This window comes from Dendropsophus ebraccatus, chromosome 13, assembly GCF_027789765.1.
Source record: "Dendropsophus ebraccatus isolate aDenEbr1 chromosome 13, aDenEbr1.pat, whole genome shotgun sequence".
NCBI classification, from domain to species: domain Eukaryota; kingdom Metazoa; phylum Chordata; class Amphibia; order Anura; family Hylidae; genus Dendropsophus; species Dendropsophus ebraccatus.
Genome location: NC_091466.1, coordinates 53,324,329 through 53,346,137, shown reverse-complemented (window position 1 = coordinate 53,346,137; position 21,809 = coordinate 53,324,329). Strand labels below are relative to the sequence as shown.

Sequence of the window (21,809 nt, the reverse complement as noted above, 5' to 3'; positions counted from 1 at the left end):
GGGTCAGGTATGGAGAGAGACTTGTTAGGGTTGCAGCATGCGGTTAAGGAAGGGGTGTCACTAGGTTGTATCGCTGACAGTGTGTTCGGGATTAGTAGTTTCTGAAACTCTCCGCCAAGTTTCAGCAATAAGCGGTTAGTGAAATCTGGGTGGAATTCTAAAAGCAAGGTCATTCCTTGAAGCAGAGGTGGCAGGTTATAGGAAGAGGAAAGGACCACTTCAATGAGAAATAAAAAGTCTTCCTGAGGAAGTTGCTGAATTTCCAGATGGTTCCCCCAAAGCTCAGTGTACTTAGAAAAAAATTATAAAATTATATTATTACAAACCGATGCATTAATTGAACAAAACCGAGAAGTTAGCTGTCAGTTTGATGGGTCCAAGAGAATTAAGGAATGCCATTTGCTCATATGCACCTACAGCCAATGCTCCAGTGTCTCTAATCGCTGTACCTGGATCACCACCAATAGAGACTGTGCTAACAACCATAAGTAATAATACACACCATGCGAGACCTAAACAGTAAGAGGGCATTCACATAGTCCATGGTTACGTGGATGTGCTAAGGACCAGAATAACAGAACTTGTGACCATTAGGATGATATAGTGTAAAGAATAGGACTCAGGGATCGTAGCCAAGTGGGAACAGAACTTCTTGGTAAATGAAAGATCCACCTGTATGTCAAAATATACGAGAGCATTTGTTTTTTAAAGCATGTTTTATTTGGACAACATGAAATCACAGGCCATTAATTCCATCGTTTTAGTGGCGACACCTTTATAAAAGGAGCCTATGTTATAGAAAATAGCAAAAATCCAATGTTAGAGTGTATGGTAACAGATAGTTGGGGCTGCCGGGCAGCGGCAATCAGCTGGAGAGGAGGTGAAGGAAGCAAGCGGAGTAGGTGTGTGGGTCCAGCAAGGTCGCAGAGTGATGCGTGGACGCCACTCCGCTTGCTTGCTCTATCATGCGCCAACACAATCTCCCCATCATCTCCAGCTGACTGCTACCATACACTATCACCTTGGATTTACACTATTGTCAACAACACAGACTCTAAGATAAAGGGGTCACCAGCGAAACATTGAAATTTATGGTCTGTGATTTCACATTGTCGGAATTAAAATATGCACAACAGCACTTGCATCTGAAAACAAAAGTCTCTATTCTCATATTTTGACATGAAAGTGGTTCCACTTACCATCATTCAATACAACCCCATCTGCTCTGAATCAGTTTAAATCTTAATGCTACAGTACTGACAGCTGGATTCAGAACTCTCGGCATCATATCCACATTCCATTCCGCATATACACAGAAAGGGCGGGAGGGAGGGAGGGAGGGAGGGAGGAAAGACAGGAGGGAGGAAGGATGGATGGATAGAAGGAAGGAAGAAAAAGAGGAAGGAAGGAAGGAAGAAGGGAAGGAAGAGAGGGAGAAAGAGAGGGAGGGAGGGAAAGAGGGAGCAAGGAAGGAAGGAAGGGAGGGAGGGAGGAAGGAAGAGAGGGAGAGAGAGGGAGGAAGAGAGGGAGGGAGGGAGGGAGAGAGGAAGAGAGGGAGGGAGGGAGAGAGGAAGAGAGGGGAAAAGAGAGGGAGGAAGAGGGAAGGGATGAAGGAAAAGAGGGAGAAAGAGAGGGAGGGAGAAAGAGAGAGAGGGAGGGAGGGAGGAAGAGAGGGAGGGAGGAAGAGAGGGAGGGAGGAAGAGAGGGAGGGAGGGAGGGAGGGAGGAAGGAAGGAAGGAAGGGAGGGAAGGAGGGAGGGAAGGAGGGAGGGAGGGAAGGAGGGAGGAAGGAAAGAAGGAAGGAAAGGAAAGGGAAGGGAAGGAGGAAGAAAATATAGACCAGGAAAGGAAAGAAGCAAGAACAAAAACAAGAAGAGAACTGAGAGAACAAAGAAAAGAGGGAAAAGTGAGGAGAAAGAATAAAAGGGAGAATAAGAATAGAGAAAGAGAGAGAGAAAAGAGGACAATACAGCAATCAGAGAAAGGAAAAAGAGATGAGAAAATAGAGATGGAAAATACCAAAAGAATAAGAGAATAGCAAGAATAAACAGAGATTAAAGATAGAGAGAAGAAAAAAATAGAGAGAAAGAAGGGGATATAGAGGGAAACTGATCCCTGTCTTTTTAGTCTATTATGCTTTCAGGTCCGTGTGAATGAAAGTCCAGATTTCTGTAAACTACAACAGCAAAAAACACACACGAACCAATGTAACAAAAAAGAGGTCTGGCAGCAGCTGTGATTTGTATTTGTTCACGTCTCATTTCCTAAGGTATACGTCAGGCACATTTCTCTATGTATACAACTGAATTGTCAATAAGCCCCATGCACACAAGTTAGGCCAAGAGAGCATCTGTATGACATACAATGGACTGGTACGCGTCTAGCTTTTGTTTTCCAGTATAGAAAAGTACAATCTGCTATGCAAGACTATGTGGAGTGTATTCAAGGTATATTCCACCCTACAGATGTTATATCCCACTAGAGTGGAATATGCTGCAGTCTTCTATGTCAAGAGATCATCACCACTTATACACCCGACATCAGATTAATACATGATGTTAACAGGGCCTTATAATGAGTATTGTATCCCTATTATAAACGTAAGATTGGGGAGTAACAGGAGTCGCCTATAGCTGTAATCGTATGGATGGTCACAGAACTTCTCTCTTTTTCCAGAAGAGTAATTTACAGATGGTGCATTGCTTAAAGTGGCCCTGTCACACAGACATGTCAAAAAGTTTGGGCGTTCAGACCCCCACCAATCGCTTAAACTTTTGACATTGTGTGACATTTCAAAAGATTGTTTTTTTTTGTTTTTTGTTTTTTAACATGACAGGGACACTTTAAAATAAAGCAGACTGTTTTTCCTGTCCCAGATACCAGCATTCCCACAGAGAGAGACAAACTCTATTACAACAGGGAACACTCAAAGCAAACACTAGCGTAACATTGGTGTGAGCGCCATTTTACATTGCACACTGCTTCAGCGCCAATACCCTGCAGAGTCATGATGTGCCGGAGACATGGGTGATGATGGGAGAGTGGAACAGGTACTGGATGTTTATGTAAACCTTTCATATTGTATGGAAAGGCTGTAAATGTGGCCAGAAACATGATGAGCCAATGTTGACAGAACAGCGTAAGTAAAAAAAAACAAAACAAAACACTAAGACGCTCATCGATGACCAAAATAAGGACATATAAAGAATGATTGGATTTCTAGCTGTGTACCATTCATTCTAGCACTGCCCGTCCCCTGGTCGGCCCGCTCCATTGATATTTCCCGGACCTGCCAGGGGTGATTTGGTGCTCTTGGGGCAGGGCAGTGCTCCAAACAGCCTTAGGCTATATTCACATGTCTGTTGTGCTGCCAGAACACAGAACCTATGGTATTCAATGGCCCTCTTCACAAGTCCGTACGGGGCCGTGATCCGTGCCTTAAAAAATGGGGGGCTGCACTACAGATGTGTGAATGTAGCCTTACAGGACACAGGATTACATTAAAACTGCACGGGAACAGTACAGAGTAGAGAAAAGCGAATCTACAGTAGAAATGAAGTGAATATCTTTGTTGCAATCTGCATTCTACTCCTTAGCCTGCAAGATTTAAAGGCTGCTCTGCTCTGTGCCACTCCTCCCCAGTTACTGGGAAAAGATGGATCCAGTCCTGGGACACTGGGAGAAGTTTCCCAGGACTGGATCCATCTTTTCCCAGCACCTGGGGAGGAGCAGCATGGAGTGAAGCAGACTTCAAAACTCGCAGGCTGAAGAGCAGAATGCTGATACAGTAGGTATGAAGCGTTTCGCTTCGTTCCTACTGTAGATTCCCTCATCTCTAGCACAGAGGATGAAGGTAAGAGACATACCTACATCCTTAGTGCCCCATACACTATAGAGAGCTATCAGTAGGTTAGGTTTATCTAACCTACTGATAGTTCCCCCGTTAGGCCAAGTAGTATTGTTGTCTAAACTTAGACTTGACAGTCTAAGCCAGTGTAATAAATTTGGCTCCTTCTTAAAAGGGTTAATCCAAGATTAGAAAATATATAGCTACTTTCTTGCTAAAGCAGCACCACCCCTGTCCTCATGTTGTATGTGGTATTGCAATTCAGCTCAATTCACCTCAATGGAACAGAGCTTCAAAACCTGTCCTGTCTCTGAAAGAAAGTGGTCACGTTTTTGTGGGTTAGTCTGTGAGGAATGAAAGGTGGAATCTGATTGGTTGCTAGGGGCGACTGAGCCAGTTTCACTTTACACCATGTTTGATAAATCTCCCCCAATGACTGTACCTTTAAAGGGGTTATCCAGCGCTACAAAAACATGGCCACTTTTCCCCCTCTCTTGTCTCCAGTTCAGGTGTGGTTTGCAATTAAGCTCCATTAACTTTGATGGAAATTAGGCATGGTCCGAACCTGTTTCGGACGGGGTTTGTACGAACCCGAACCCTCCGCAATGATTACTGCTGTCTGCCCGCTCCATGCAGTGGGCGGATCCAGCGGGAGGAATGCCTGGAAAACTGGGATACAGCCATAACCATAGGCTGTATCCCAGTTTTCCAGGCGGTCCTCCCGCTGTATCCGCCCGCTGCACAGAGCGGGCAGACAGCCAGAATCCGATGCCAAGCGTTCGGGTTCAGCCGAACCCAAACCTTGCCGGGTTCGGACCATCCCTATTGGAAATGAGTTCCAAACCCCACCCAATCTGGAGACAAGAGAGGGGGAAAAGTGGCCATGTTTTTGTAGCACTGGACAACCCCTTTAATTTTGGGTACAATAGCAGATGCTGTGGACAATATGGTAGCCAAGAGGTGTATGCCAACCAGGCTGAATCTATGGGTCTCTTTTACGAATGGCATCGCAAATAGATGATCTATTTCAATAAAATATAATTTCTCGGGCGTCTTATTGGGGGACACAGACACCATGGGTATAGGCTGCTGCTGCCACTAGGAGGCTGACACTAAGAAAAAACAAAGCAAGTCGGCCCCTCCCAGCAGGCTATACCCGCCCACTGGCACTGAGCTAATTCAGTTTAGCTTAGTGTCAGTAGGAGGCAGATGCAGGTCTGGTTGCGCCAGATCATCTCTGCTTTTTTCCCTTTTTTCTTTATACTAACCCCCTTTTTTCCCCTAACAGGTTGGGCACGGTGAGTAATCTAGACTCACCCTGATCCCACTTTCCACGTGACCAGGGAACAGACCCTAAATATAGAGGGACTGTCTACCCTAGGTCACCTACGGCCGGACCCAGCGCCCAGGACACAGACCTGTCCAGCTGTCTGTCTCCTTATTGCGGACTTTGCTCCGCCAGCCCCTGCCCACTCAGCCTCCCAGAGTTGAGCGGTCAGCGTGGCACAGTGCCGGCAGAAGACCAGAAGACGTCGGATGGTGAGTTATCCTTCTGCCCGGCCTCTTCCCCGTTTGTCTGCCCTGTCCCCCCGGGTTCCCGACTAGCCCAGGCGTACTGCGCGTCCCCTCTGCTCAGGCTGTCAGCTCCCCACGAGCGCCGCATACTCCGGACCACCTCCTCCGGCCGCGCCTCTCTTGGCCCCGGCGCGCACCCCGACTCCTTCGCCGGTTTTAGCGCGCAGGGCCTGGCTCCCCCGGCTGCTCCTCCGCTCTGGGCCTGGTGTCGGAGGATACCGCTCCCTCCCGGCAGCGTACGCTACACTCCAGGTCCGGGGCACTATTCCGGTCAGGCTCCTGTTTGAATCGCCGGCGCGGTGACGTCACTGCGCAGAGGACGCCGCGCTAGAACATTCCCGCGCGGGCTCCAGGACACCAGTGCTTCCGTCCCCTGGTCCGCACGCCATTACTGTGCCCTGCTCTGCAGTTGATCTGCTGGTCTCCCTGCCGAGTGCCTGCTCCTGCATCATCTTCTCCAGGACGCTTCTGATTCTCCCGGGTAAGCTCTGTGGGATTCTTTAATCTTATTTTACTGTTTTTCTTACTGCCAGCTCACTGGGTATCTGTTCTTCCCCTGCAGGCTGTCAGCCTCCCCAGCTTACCTGGTACTCTGCTGAAATCTTCCTACCACGACACCTTTTTCCTTTAAGCTGTCTGCCCCTAAGAGGATACACTTGTGTGTTTTTTCCTTTATATTGCATTAAGTCTGACTCAAGGTCTGACTCCTCTCGCCGTCAGCAGCCTCCACCTTCCTCTGTTACTTACTATTTCTGTTCATCTTGTAACACTAAATCTTCTTCTGGCCATTCTCAGCCACTCTGCACTGCTTATTCCATGCAGTCCGGTTCTTCTCAGTCCCTTGCACAGGATCCCCCTCCTTCCCAGGAGTCAGATGAGCCAGCTCCAGCTTGGGCGCGTTCCCTCTGTCGTTCTGTCTCTCAGATGGCTGAACTTTCCCAGTCGGTCGCGGCTGCGCTCGACCGTCTATCCACTTCCGCGGCAGCTCAGGCTCGCCCCCTCCCTTCCACCAGTCGCTCCGGTCGGAGTCGTTCCCGTAAACGCCCTCGGACGGCCTCTTCTCGTTCGTCTTCAGGTTCTCCTAGGTCGAGTTTGGCTCTTGCCCACATCTCCCCAGCAAGACTGTCTCATTCTCCTGGAGATCAGTCAGATTCTGAGTTGGCTTCCATCTCTGACTCAGAGGATTCTCACATGTCTGCCACGGTAGATAGCCTCGTGGCCGCCGTGATACCTCGTGATACCTCGTGATACCTTCCAGTTGAAGGATTCAGTGGACCCACCTCCATCTGGAGAGGTCTGTTTCAACAAAAGTGCCCACCGTGTCCGTAGCTCCTTTCCCAGTCACAAGGAATTTGACGCTTTACTCACCAAGAGCTGGAAGACCCCGGATAAGAGGTTTGCCACGCCCAAACGCTTGGAAGCCTTGTATCCGTTTTCACAGGACCTTATGTCCCTATGGTCCTCCCCTCCTTCTGTGGATCCTGCAGTTTCCCGTTTGACTAAGGCCACTACGCTTCCTCTTGACAACGTGGCTTCCTTCAAGGATTCCACCGACAGACGGGTGGAAGCCTTGGCAAGGTCGGCTTTCGAGGCCTCCGGATCCTCCCTTTTGCCCACTTTTGCCTCCACGTGGGTTTCCAAGGCGATCTCGGTGTGGGCTAAACAACTGAGGGACGATCTTCTTTCTGGGGCGCCCCCTGGGGTAAGAGTACCAATCTTCCCCAGCAGCGCCCGAAGCGTCAGGATTCCCGACGCAAGCCGGGTTCCTTTCGCTCCTTTCGGTCGCTCCCGCCGGCTCCGTTCCGCTAAAAATGCGGTCACTCAAAACAAGAGGCCTGGTTTCTCCAAGAACCGTCCTTCCTGGCAAACCCGGACGAACTCCTCCCGGCCCCCCTTCAAGTCAGGCGCTCCCAAGACCGCCTCCTCCTGAAGTTTTCCCCCCGTGCGACTCCCCACAGGTGGGCGGCCGTCTCCTGCTTTTCCAGGAGGTCTGGCTCTCCCATGTCGAGGACGCCTGGGTGCGGGACATGGTGTCTCGGGGCTACAAGATAGAGTTTTCTTCCATTCCTCGCGACCGCTTCTTTCCTTCTCGCCTACCTCGGTCCCCCTCCCTGGCGGCCGGATTCTCCCAGGCCCTTCAGTCTCTCCTCGCCAAGAGAGTTGTCGTTCCCGTTCCTTCCCTCCAACGGTTCCGCGGTTTCTATTCAAATCTATTTGTAGTTCCGAAAAAGGACGGCTCCAATCTTGGATCTCAAGCACCTAAACCACCACGTCCGACTATCTCATTTTCGGATGGAGTCTTTGCGTTCCGTCATCGCGTCCCTGGAGACGGGAGAGTTCCTCTCCTCGGTGAACATCCAGGACGCATATCTCCACATTCCTATTCCCCCCCCCCCACCAGCGTTTTCTTCGCTTCGCCGTCGGGTCGGACCACTTTCAGTTTGTGGCTCTACCTTTCGGCCTGGCCACGGCCCCTCGTGTTTTTACGAAGACCATGGCGGCCGTCATGGCTCTTTTACGGACTCGAGGGATTTCTGTAACGCCTTACTTGGACGACATTCTGGTCAAAGCCCCGTCCAGGGACCAGAATTTAGAAAGCCTCCGTATAACGTTGGACACCCTTTCTAGTTTCGGGTGGCTCCTCAACCACCCCAAGTCTTCCTTGACCCCCTCCCAGTCCATCGTGTTTCTGGGGATGAGGTTGGACTCGCTTCAGGCTCGGGTCTTTCTCCCGGAGGACAAACTGGTGTCCCTTCGGTCCGGGGTTCGAGCCCTTTGCAGTCATCGCCCGGTGTCCATTCGATTCTGTATGAGGGTTCTGGGGAAGATGCTGGCCGCAATGGAGGCAGTGCCTTTTGCGCAGTTTCACTCTCATCCCCTCCAGCTCTTCCTCCTGTCGCAGTGGGACAGGTCGCTCCCTTCACTGGATTGCCGGGTCAGCCCCCCAGCTCGTCTTCGGCGGGATCTCCAATGGTGGCTCCGGTCTCCGAGCCTCTCCATCGGTCGCTCATTCCTCCCCATTCACTGGCAGATCGTAACCACCGACGCCAGCCTGCAGGGCTGGGAAGGAGTGTGGCACTTGGTCGCCGCAGGAGTCTCGGGTTCCTATAAACATACTCGAGCTACGGGCGATCAGGCTCTCTCTCCTACACTGGCAGTCGCAGCTCCGAGGTCTCCCCGTCCGCGTACAGACAGACAATGCCACTGCGGTGGCGTACGTGAATCATCAAGGCGGTACCCGCAGCAGGGCCGCCATGACGGAAGTGGCGCTGATCCTCTCCTGGGCAGAGGTAAACGTGCTGGCCCTATCCGCTGTCCACATCCCAGGGGTGGACAATTGGATGGCCGACTACCTGAGTCGCGCACATGTGGATCCAGGGGAATGGACCCTGCACCCCGAGGTGTTCTCCCAGATCTGTCTCAGATGGGGGACGCCCGACGTGGATCTGATGGCATCCCGGATCAACCGACGTCTGCCGAAGTTTGTCTGTCGGACGCGGGACCCTCAGGCTCTGGCGTCAGACGCCTTGGTGATCCCCTGGCGGCAGTTCAGCCTGCCATACATTTTCCCTCCCCTCCCGCTCCTTCCGCGGGTCGTGAGAAAAATCAAGGCAGAAGGGGTTCCAATCATCCTGGTGGCCCCGCCGCGCCTGGTACGCGGATCTAGTGAACCTCGCCGCCGACGCCCCCTGGCGTCTTCCCGACCGTCCGGATCTTCTAAGTCAAGGCCCGATCTGCCACCCGCATTTCGCGTCGCTTCGTTTGACGGCGTGGCTGTTGAAACCTGGGTTCTGAAATCCCGGGGCTTCTCGGACGCGGTCGTCAGGACGATGATCAGGGCACGAAAGCCGTCATCTGCCAGGATTTACTATCGCTGTTTACTATGGCCTACCTTCGCCATTGTGAAGCCTGCGCGGCGCACCCGCTTTCCTTTTTGTTGGCTCGGCTCCTCGCTTTCCTCCAAGCAGGGCTAGAGTCCGGTTTATCCCTTGTCACATCCGTGGCACATCTCGCCCCCCCTTATCGTCGTCCAGTTCCCTCCTGGGATCTGAACCTGGTTTTGGATGCTTTGCAGTCTTCTCCGTTTGAACCCCTCCGGGACGTGCCCCTGTCTATTCTCTCCTTCAAAGTGGTTTCTTGGTAGCCGTCACGTCGGTTCGGCGGGTATCGGAGTTGGCCGCTCTTTCTTGCCGTCCTCCCTTTCTGGTCTTTCATCAGGACAAGGTGGTGCTGCGGCCTGTGGCCTCATTCCAGCCCAAGGTCGTGTCGCCTTCTCACCTTAATTAGGATATTGTCCTCCCCTCCTTCTGTCCTGCCCCCTTCTCATCCGAGGGAGCGGGCGCTTCACCACTTGGACGTAGTTCGTGCCTTGCGCATCTACCTTGCACGGACGAAGTCGTTTCGCACCTCTGACTCCCTTTCCATCATCCCTGAGGGTCCTCGCAAGGGATCGGCAGCGGCCAAGGCAACTCTTGCCCGCTGGATTCGTTCTGCCATCTCTCGAGCTTACAGCGGTAAGGGTAAGGCGCCTCCGTTCGGAGCCTCGGCTCACTCTACTCGGTCAGGGCTTTCTGGGCTATCCGGCACGGGGCTTCGGCCCTTCAGGTGTGTAAGGCCGCCACATGGACGTCTCTGCATACCTTCTCGAGGTTTTACCGCGTGGACACCTTTGCATCGGCTGATACGAGCTTGGGCCGCAAGGTCTTGCAGGCAGCAGTGTCTCCTTCTCCTTGAGTTCTTTCTCTGCTCTTTCCCACCCAAGGGACTGCTTTGGGACGTCCCATGGTGTCTGTGTCCCCCAATAAGACGCCCGAGAAAGGAGTTTTTACTCACCGTAAACTCTCTTTCTCGTAGTCTTCATTGGGGGACCCAGCACCCACCCCTTATTTGTCTGTGTTGTAGTTGCCGTTTGGCCTGTGTTTTCAGACCTTGAGTGTGGACTGTTTTTTGGTGTATTTCCTTTTTTATTTCGGCTCCTCCTACTGCTTTTCACTACTGAATTAGCTCAGTGCCAGTGGGCGGGTATAGCCTGCTGGGAGGGGCCGACTTGCTTTGTTTTTTCTTAGTGTCAGCCTCCTAGTGGCAGCAGCAGCCTATACCCATGGTGTCTGTGTCCCCCAATGAAGACTACGAGAAAGAGAGCTTACGGTGAGTAAAAACTCCTCCTTTATAAGTAATAAATGCTTTCTGTATCAGGAAACTGTCATCCAATCACGGGGTGGGAACTAAAAACTAACATGGCCAATATTCCAAGCTGATGACACTGCTGTACTGTAATGTAGTTTACATAAACACCAGTAAATGTATACGGCCAGAGCTGGGGTCATACATGGCATCTTCATGTATCTGAAGCAGGGGTAGGGAACCTTGGCTCTCCAGCTGTTTCAAAACTACAACTCCCATCATGCTTGGACAGCCAAAGCTAAAGCTTTGGCTGTGCAGGCATGATGGAAGATGTAGTTTTGCCACAGCTGGAGAGCCTAGGTCCCCTATCCCTGATCTAAAGTGACATATTGAGCAAATTAAACCCTGTAATAATGGCACACAGTAAAGAAGATATATGGCATTTCCTAACATGTCTGTTTTAGTAAATATTCTATTCCCCATAATATAACCATTCTGGTTATGCGTTATGCCCTTCCTTCTAGGAATGAATGAACAAACTGACAACTGGGTGTTGGCATTCCCCTATACCATACACATTGACAATAGCAGTCCGCCTAAAGCTTGTTTAGTCAACAGCTATTCCTCTGATCCTCCCCATACACATTCATGCTCAATTTTACTAAGAATGTATGTGTTTTCAATGGGAATATGGGAATAAGACCCTGCTAGGCACATGCAACAAAAGGATCAGGCAATGAAACTAAGCATGCCTGATCTTTCTTGCCCCTGACATCCTCTGTCATCAGAGAGTTGAGGCATTGCCCTGCTTTATGACAGCTGAATCACTGACTGAACACTGTCACTGTGTGACACTATTGACATAGTGATTGATAGTGCCTAGTTGTCAATTTATTCTTATTATTTCCAGGAAGAAGAACAAAGGGATGACACAAAGTCATGAAAAGATTCTCTTATTTGCTAAAACAGACATGTCCTCAGACTTGACAAGCCCTCTCGAATGCAAATGTTGTAGCGGTGGCATCACTGAGGCTCAGAAAGTCGGCCTAGCTGGTTATGGTGTTATGTAATGGTTCTGTCGCATTAAAGCAGTACATCACTTTGTGGTTTTATTATATGAATGACTATCTCCTCTCTGTGATGCGGCTCCATTGATTCTAATGAAGCCATGTCACATAGAGGAGGGGAGATCTCAAGTGCTTGGTAATAAACGGGTGCCATGTTTGGGAACCAGGCCGTGATTTAAAAAAAGGACTGCAGCCCCGACATCAGTCTATTCATATAAAAACCACAAACGATGTACCAGTATCAATTATCAGCCTTCCATCAGTCATCCCTAATTTCAACAGCCAAACCTGTGAAAGCATGAATTACAAAGACTGTAAAACAAGGACACTAAAACAAACATAAAACGCATTGCAACATAGTAGTAAGTGATATGTTCACCTTTGAGCCCACTGTTATGGATTATTTGTTATACATGAAGTTTAACTATTGCGTGCTGTTCGTGTTATAATTAACAGCTGCATTCATAATTCTGCTGGTTGCCACTGGAAACAGACTACAAGCGTGTTGTCAGATAAACCTCTAACAGAGCTTCTTTATGCAGGTAGGTATCCAATATCAAATGACTGTATTGTGCATGAAAGATGACGTCTTCTAGGATTCCATCCGCAAGGGTGAGCTCTGTATATAAGCGCTGTATAGTTAACAGTATTTTGAATGCAGAAAAACTATGTGGAATAGTGCTCAAAAGGTGGACATATGCTTTAAGTGTGACCTAAGAGCCTGTTCACTTATCACCATTGAAGTTCACTATGCAGACTGTGCACGATGACAGCTCAGGCTCCAAACCTGGCGCCCACTAAAGCTGCCCATATCCTTATGACAATGAAAGGTCTGCTCTATATCATGCTCAGCGCTTAAGTGTCAAGGAGGTGTTGCTGAACAGTGATATATATGCCTCCTCCCCAGGCTGTCTGACCAATGGCAACCAAGCAGGGAGGGAGCAGGAGTGCATGCTGCAGTTCAGCACCGCCTCTGACACTTGAGTGTTGAAGGAAACCTCTGCCCATGCTCTGATCATATGGAGCTTACAGATTTCCTTTAAGGCTGGGTTCACACTACGTATATTTCAGTCAGTATTGTGGTCCTCATATTGCAACCAAAACCAGGAGTGGATTAAAAACACAGAAAGGCTCTGTCCACACAATGGTGAAATTGAGTGGATGGCCACCATATAACAGTAAATAACGGCCATTATTTCAATATAACAGCCGTTGTTTTAAAATAACAGCAAATATTTGCCATTATATGGCGGCCATCCACTCAATTTCATCATTGTGTGAACAGATCCTTTCTGTGTTTTTAATCCACTCCTGGTTTTGGTTGCAATATGAGGACCACAATACTGACTGAAATATACGTAGAGTGAACCCAGCCTAAAATTGATGGTCTTCCAAAAACTTGGCCATGTGTAGCTGGGCAGATTATCAGAGTAAATTATTGTCAAAGAGATGAGACATCTCAGTCTATAGCTGCACTTAGGGCCCTATGAGGCTGGCTTCACAGATGGCGTTTTTGATGCATTTTCTTTTTGTGCTTTGTGTGCTATTTTGCTGCAAATTGCTAAACACAAAAACGCCATGAGTGAACACAGCCGTACATTGGTTGAGTTTTGAGGAATTAGCAAACGCTTGATTGTTGGCTGATTGCTCAAATCTGACCTGCGTGAAAATCATTGGCTGCTGGACGCATCATCTCCCCGTGTAATCAGGCATGTGCGGCAAATGGCTGAAGCAAAGGGAAGCAAGTGCAGGGCTGCCTCAAGAATACAATCATACAGTACACCTATCAGCTGATTCAACACAGGCTCCAATTAGAGAAAATACAATTCACCTGAAACTTAACAAAACCAAGAGGTTTTAAAGAGTAGAAGAAACTGTGCTTTATATGATCCAATTCATTAGAAAGAAAACTGCACTGTATAATGCTACGTTTACACGGAGCGATCGGGCGAATTTTCGCGTTATCAAATTCGAACGATAATCGTACGTGTAAACGCGGCGAACGATCGAAAAATCATTCATTTTGATCTTTTAACATGTTCTTAAATAGTCATTCGCAAAAAAATTTGCTGATCGTTCCGTGTAAACAGTCGTTCACTGATTTTACCTATGTGTGAGGTAGGCTTAAGCGATCGCAAAACAAATTTTCTGTACGATATATCGTTCCATCTAAACGCTGATCGTTATATAAAAAAAAATTGTTACTTCGAAATAGTTAATCGTACGATCGGGCAAATTATCGCTCCGTGTAAACTTAGCATAAGGCTGGGTTCACACTACGTTTTTGCAAAAAACGGATGCATGTGTGTGCATCTGTTTTTCCATTTAATTCCATTATTAAAAAAAACTGATCAAAACCGATCCTTTTTTTTTCATGGCCACAAAAATGAGGTCGACTACATTTTTGTGTATGTAAAAAAAAAAAAAAATAGGATCCGTTTTGATTCCTTTTTATAATGGTATTCAATGGAAAAACGGATCAAAATGGATGCACACACATGCATCCGTTTTTTCTATCCATTTTTTGCAAAAACGTAGTGTGAACCCAGCCTAAGAGCACCCTCACTAGGTGAACTGGGGTTTGTCAATAACTGTAGATGTCAGCTGTAATGTACTGTGCATTTTTGATGCAGTACTGCACTCTGTGAGGGCGGCTTATGGCCTAACAGACTTGGTAAACAAGTGCTGACAATGCAATGAAATAGGTGCTTGTTTAATAAGCATCTCTGGTTTTCTAGTACAATCTAATAAGGTCCCTTTAGAGCTAACAATCTTTAACTGTCCGTGGCCCAAACGAGTGCCGATCAGCGTGATCAGCATTTGCTTGCATTGCCTTTAGAAGGCAAGCTGAACTGAGCAGTTGGGCTGCACTAAAGATCACGATATCACTCATGCGCCAATTTAACTGTATTGCTACGGTCGGAGTCTGAACCCCACTGGAAAATAGCCAGAAGAGCACAGCTGAGCACTTTTCTTCCTGAGAGCCTATTCACACTGCGGAAAACAGGCGAAAATTCCAAGCAGATCCCCGCTGTGGACACTGCTCAGAATTCCGGCTGCCTCAGTGTCTCAATTTTATGTATAGGGTGCCTCCGCTCAAAGAACTGACATGTCAATTCTTTGAGGGGAGAGCCGCAGAGAGCGGATGTGCGCTATACATAACATTGAGACACTGAGGCAGGCGGAATTCTGAGCGGAGTCTGTGGCAGGGATTCCACTTAGAATTTCTGCCTGTTTTCTGCAGTGTGAACAGGCCCTGACTCCCTGCAATCTCCAGCATGAGCCCAGCCTTATTATAAGTCTATAGAGCTCAACTCGTGCAGCAGGACGAGGATTGCAGGGGGCCAGGTAGTGAGGAAGACTATGTTCGGCCTAATAAAATCAATGGGCCCTCTGCAAGTCGATTATGGGGTATGTCGGCATACCTTACCAGTATTCTGGCAAATACCTCCAACGTACTGCCCTAATGCAGAGTGATTTTTATTTACTGAAGCTAATGCCTAAATCAGGGATGAGGAACCTTCAGGGAAGCTTTGGCTGTCCAGACATGATGGGAATTTAAGTTTTGCAACAGCTGGAGGGCCGAAGGTTCCCTATCCCTGGCCTAAATAAAGAAAAGCATGGGACTGAAAACATATACTGGAAATTTTTGCTATTCCGTGAATAACCTTTTATTAAAAGGTAGGAGTACCCCAGATGGCTGGGCGCTGTCTATGTGATCTCTGCATCATGCACTTATGGTGATAACTGGACAGGCTGGAATAACTGTTAAATACATGAATGAAAAGAATCCCCATTCATTGTGTTCTCCAGGAGTAGTTACATGAAACAAAACGGAACGAGACGTCGGCAGGACAAAACACTTAATAGAAGTGATCCCGGGCTATCAGGTAACAAAAGCGTGATAGCCAGGAAGTGACGGCACTCACCTCACAGGGAGGGTTAGTACAGAAAGCAGAGTTGCTGAGAAAGGTAGGGGAGGTACAACACTTTAAGAAAGGTTATATCAGCCACAGGGGAGTCACATGCAAAGATCCCAGAGAGGGTGTCAACGAGGCATGGGTGAGGAATAAGCGGCAAGTCATCCCAAAAGAAGCTCCTGATTGCTGGCAGCTGGGTTTTTCGTCTGCAATACAAAGCCAAACGGGTGTTGCATCTTTGCGTGCGCTCTGGGAACACTTCCCAGGGCTGAAGGATCTCACCTGCTGCCTTCCTTCCAAAATAGCCCATTACATGACCGTACAGGTCCCTCAGTGGAGCCTCGGCTGCCATCCTTTGCTGCTTCTGCAGGGACACGCTGGCCTTAGGTTTTGAGAGAGCATGAACAACAGATTTATAGACGCCTCCTAAAGACGCATGAGAAGACGCTCTCTCTTGACTGCTAGACCGTGGCCTGTGGCGGCTAGATTCTTTATGCGCTTGGGAGGGAGGGTTAGGAACATCAGTTTGGTCGATACCTGTTGGGCTAACTCCTGATGCTACTCTTACCGCACCCATGGCAGCGTATGCCGTGGGCTTGCCTGTGTCTACAGCAATGGAGGAGTTGGAACTCAAACCACTTATCTTCCGCAGTCTGACTTTCCAAGGGGCGTCTTTGGTCTCCATAGAATTGTAGAAAAGCACAGCCTCAGTTGAAGGGCGGAAAGAGACCTGCACGCTGTTGCGCTTCCGGCGGATTGCTTTGGCCTTGTGTGTCACAGACTCACACAAGTTCTTTATGTTGGCCCCATGTTCACCGCCTGATGATTGAGAAGACTGAGAAGATTGCAGATCAGGAACCTCATCTTCCTCCGCTGCAGTTTGTCTAAACAGACCCTTCTTCCGGTCACCATGTTCCAGGGCAGCTCTACTTTCGATAAACTCTTCATCGGCCTGTATTCTCACATGAACATCCCTTGATCTACCAGGTACCTTCAATCCCCCAGATCTCCTAGCTACATGCCCTTCTACACCTGAATTACTCTCAGCATGCTGTGAATAGAGATGTGTGTGATAGAGTCCCTCAGACAACACATGACCCTCTCTTTTGGCGCACAACTCTGACTCGTCAAAGTGTTGCGTTTTATGATCCACTAAAGTAGACCCATCAGCGGGCTCTTTTTTTAAACACCCCCTTAAACAAGGCAAAACGTCCCCTCCCTCTAACTCCTCATACCAGCCCTGCTCAATTTCTGCATCTGTCAATTCAGCTGAGCCAGTCAATTGGCAAAGGTGATCATATATACTGCCATCCGCCTGTGTTAGGGATGCTTCCTGACAGTGTGTGTTAGCACAGGGGGGGTCCGAAGTCTGAGGGGAGAAATGGTCTGCAACTGGCACTGCACCTTTGACTCTCTCAGCTGCAATAGGCCCCAGGATGTCAGATGTGCTGCTGCTGCGAGGCAAAGTTGATGTTTCCTCGTTGGCACCTCCAAATGTCTCCGTAGGGGTCTCTTCGCTCTGGGAATAATGCCTTACTCGGGGAACACGTGGACGGACAGGGGTATCCTCCATTTCTGCCAGACAGAAGGGGATAAACATTGTGAATAGTTATTACTTACAGAACCAAGTGCAAAACAATCATTTGCTCTAGAGGCAGTGTAGAAAGAAGTCGGCTTCTGATGGCATTGTCATGACATGCACATGTTTTTTGTTGAAGCATGTGAAAAACAGACATTGTCAAAAAGTCTCTTCTTTATACACAGACAGTGAGTACATTTCATGGCAGGCACTGTATTAAAGGGTCATCTGGAAGTTTAAGGGTTAACAATCAGGACCAGGGGGCCATAATGTTAGTATGCAGGTTCATACAAAGATGTTAGCATGCAAAGGGACAGAATCAGTCAAAAGCTAATGCAAAACCCCTCAAGACCCCAGAATCAGATGTAAGGGATACATACTGGACACTTTATAGAAATCGAAAGCTATAGAATTTAATATAATTTATGCACCAGTTTAGATCTGGGGCCTATATTTCAAAAAAATATATTACAAATTCGCCCAATATTTAAAATAGCATTTAGGAAATTTGTTAACCCTTTAATTCACAGGAATTAAAGCTGCTCACTGCCTCTAGGTCCGCATCTCTACACACAGGAGATGCCTGTCTAAATGATCAATGGCCGCGGCGAACCTGCCCCAGCTAATGATTACACGAGGGGGCATCTCTGATGGGTAGGGACCCGGGCACTGTCAGAATGGATCGCGCATGCGAGAGTAAGTATATAGATAACCTGTATCATAAACTTCTTCTGTTATGCAACACACAATATAGGGGTAAACAGGGTTTCCAATGCCCTCAAGTTGGTCAGCTCTCCAGCATTGCTAGGCTCTCCGATATGTGGGAGTATTGCACAGCTCTAAAACAGTGCTTAGTTCCCACTCATTTAAAGAGGTTATTCAAACATTTCTGCTTTCTTTCAGAAGCATCACCACTCGCCCTCACTTTTTTGCGTAACATTGCAGCCCAGTTTCAGTGAAGTGAATAGGGGCCAAGTTGTAATACTACATTCAACCTGAGGACAAGGATGGTGTCGTCATTTATGGGTATGTGCAAAATACGTAATGGCGACGGAAAAGCCGTTGCGCATTCTGCAGCTCGCACCCACTTGTGGACTGTGGTGTGCGTACGTCTCCGCTCATGTCATAGACTCCATTCTTTGCACGAGCAGATTCTGTCATCCGTCCATAGAATGAACCTGTTTATTCTTTGGACGGACAACAGAATCTGTCCGTGCATAAAGAGAGGGTGGAGAGGTGCACGCCACAGTCCGCAAGTGGGTGCGAGCTGCGGAATGCGCGATGGGTTTTCCGTCGCCATTTCGCAGTGTGCACATACCCTATTAAAGAACGCAGCTGTGTTTCTCAAATCCTGGATAACCCCTTTAATTCGTTTGCAGCATGATATTAAGAACTTTAATGGCAAATATTAAATTTTATGACAGCACACGACTAAGCTAACAAATTACTTGAATATGAAACCGAGAAGTCATTCTGTAGTAACATAAAGGTGTCAGACCTTGAGCTTACATGGTAAATGCTAGAAGAAAAGGTTAGCATGTAAAGGTCATAAATAGACACATAAACAAGTTAGTGCAGAAACAGCATTTTACATGGTGAGTATCAGACATTCTCAAAACTAAAAGTTTGTATTTTTGGAAGATGTCCTGTAGTCCAGATATAGTCTGCCATCCATAGTCTATATAGTCTGCCATCCATAGTCTATATAGTCTGCCAGCTAGGATAAGGGTAATAAGCCAGAACAGTTTTTTGGCATTGGTTTAAGGAACCAATAAGTGCACTAGAAAAAATACATCATGTGCTGCACTTTCCTTAAAGGAGAAGTCTGGCAAAATGTTTTATTAAAGTATTGTATTACCCCCGAAAAGTTATACACCAAGAACAGTAAAATTATTGATTATAAGCCATATCTGAATTACATCACTATCACTAGTGTAAAATTACCTATACTCTGTCCCACATTTGGATTAACAGGACCTGTCACACTGTCCAAGCAGCAGTGTTACACGTGACATACACATAAGTTAGCTGAAAGCCAAATGCCAATTTGGCTGAATAACCACCCTCCCCATAGACATGCACACAGCTTAGGGTGCATGTGTTTTGAATGATGAGAATACATCAGAATATAATGCTAACCTATCCTAATCTGCAAAGCACCCTTCAATAATGCAACAAATAGAAGACAACCAGTAGGATATTTGCATATATAGAGCTGACTATAGATGCCCTCAATGGCCCATAAATAAATTTGAGAATGTCTGATTGGAGCGATTAGAGAACGTGCATAGAGGTAATAGGCGCGCGGCTGACGCCCTTCTCTCTCAGACATAGCGTGTAATGCTCTCCTCTTTTCTGTGAGATTACAGGGGGCTGCAGACAGTGGGAAGGAGTGCAGATAGAGGTGCCACTACCTGACAGCTCATCGGAAAGCAGAGTGAGAACAATATCAGGCAGAAGGGGTTTGGAAGGATGGATCAGGACAGGTGCACTTTTAGCGCTGCGGATAGAGGCTGATGGCAGGGCACTGTCCCCAATGGATCGGCTCCTCATGGCTTTAAAAAAGAAGACAGAAAGACAGGAGAGATTGGGGGAGAAGAGGGACCGGAGAGGAAAGAAAAGTGATTGATGAGAGTGCAGCAAAAACCACAAGAAGCAGGCAGAAAGTGAAATTATGTACGTGGAGAAACTGTATAACATTGTGTGCTCTTATGGAGAAGCACGGACAGAGGCGGCTTTACAGAACAGAGAGACAAGAAGGTGGCAAAACACAGAAGGCTGGAAATAGGAACATAAACCACAAACAGTACAATCACATTGATGAATGAAACGCACAAAAAAAGCAATGAGGCCCTGGAGGAAATATACAGTTACTGAACCCCCCAATGTAGTCTGAGGTCAATCTGATTGGTTTCACTGCACGTTATACCAGTTCACACAATGTTTTTTTTCATTTAATAACGGCCGTTGTAACACTGGCTCTTATTAAATCAAAAAATACATTGCATTGATTGTAATGGAATCCAGGCCGGAGTGTATACACTCTGTATACGCTCCGGCCGGGATCTCTTGTGGCCGAACAAAAAAAGCAGGTTTGGGCGGCTGCTATTCATTGAACAAGACCGATAGAGCTGACAATGTAAAGTAAAGCTCTGGCCACACTTTACCTTGTCGGCTATGGGTTATTGGAATGCCGGTACACCCGTATGTGCCTGCATGCCAATTCAAAAGAAATGAATATCATCTGGCCGGTACTTCAGTACCAGCCGGGATGAACTTCACTGACAACGGCTGTTCTGTGACACGGCCGAGTCACAAAACGGCCAGTGTCATACTGTGTGTGAACCCAGCCTAAAAGAGGATACTTCTTATTGCATGTTAATTCTTTAGCAACGGCGACAACACATCCCAATATGAGGATCCCACCCCAAAATTTTGCTTTTCAGACTCCTGTGAGTACAAATTGAGGAGGTGGAGCAAGACACATTAGCTCCTCTTAACTAAAGGTCTTTAGGAAATGGACTAAGGCTCTGTGCACACTGTGGTCGTGCCCCTCAATCAGATATGCGCGTCAGGAATAAGTATTAACATTGCACTACATCCATATTGTAAATAGAGATAAGCAAACTTACAGTAACGGGATGCAACAGCAATTAGTGAAATTAACTTTAAGTTTGCTCATCCCTAGTTGTGTGTATATATATATATATATATATATATATATATATATATATATATTCTCAAACAATTTTTCTCACACCTGACTCTCTTCTACACCGACATCATCTGTTAGTGGAGTCAGGAGGCCCCCCCCATACACCTTATACACCCAGCAATGACAGGTTTGCCTGTTTATTAGGTGTATGGGCACCTTTACATGTTGCCCAGTGACCCCTGTTTATGGGAGGGCAGTCTGCATTGTCATGTCAATGCACACCACACTAACAAAGGCCACAAGGACATGGTGCAATAAGGCCATATAAGGACCATTTAATGAAATGATGTGCATGGTAAAACATATAGAGGGATTTCCGGTTTTCTGGGACCAAGCAACTTCTTGGAAGGTCAATGAGCTTTTATTATCCAATACATAAGCTCAATTTACATAGAATGGGAAAGCCCTTTCATCATGCGTCTGTAGAGACCACGGATTACATATCACGAAATGCAGAAATGATAGACAGCTGAGGAAAAGTAAGACGATGCTGCTTACACACAATAAGGATGGGTACAACGCACTGAATGAGTTGAACCAACACCTTCTGCTGATATTTATTCAATCTAGAGTCTGATCAAAGGAAAACATACCAGCGTATTGCCCAGCATTGAATCCAGCAACCAGTGAGGTTATGGACTGATATGAGCAATGGAATCATGGTAGATGTTTTAATAGTCACATACCTATAGTTTTCTGCCGCACAATATTCCTGGCTTTCTCAGTGCCGGGTGATCCGGTGGTGGTGGCACTGCGCTGGCGCATTGGAGCCTGACCGGGTTGCTCTCGGCTCCAGCCTCTTGAGAACGACTTATCCACCGAACCTTTCTGAAATTCGTGGTTACATCCTACATAAAGAAAAAGAAAACAACGTCTGAGAGGACACAGTCACTGTACAGTAACAATGACATCTCCCTATGTGAATGGTGTCTGCTGGGCGCTAGTGACATCCTTCATATGTCGGATCCAGCACTGCATTGGGC

The 21,809-nt window shown here is 47.5% G+C and overlaps 1 protein-coding gene across 4 annotated transcripts in view; it reads right to left on the bottom strand.

The window, feature by feature from the left end:
- Window positions 1-21,809, bottom strand: part of RALGAPA1 (Ral GTPase activating protein catalytic subunit alpha 1) — a 150,240-nt gene that overhangs the window by 73,929 nt on the left and 54,502 nt on the right. For 3 of the 4 annotated variants that reach the window (XR_011359536.1, XM_069950343.1, XM_069950344.1), the window contains exons 16-17: window positions 21,513-21,674; window positions 15,815-17,107 (exon numbers count right to left, since the gene is read on the bottom strand). Coding sequence is in view for 3 of the 4 variants with exons in the window: in XM_069950343.1 (XP_069806444.1) it covers window positions 15,815-17,107; window positions 21,513-21,674 (1,455 nt within the window). In the remaining variant the exon portion in view is untranslated. The remainder of the gene's footprint in view (window positions 1-15,814; window positions 17,108-21,512; window positions 21,675-21,809) is intronic. The other variant, XM_069950345.1, reaches the window with a different exon arrangement.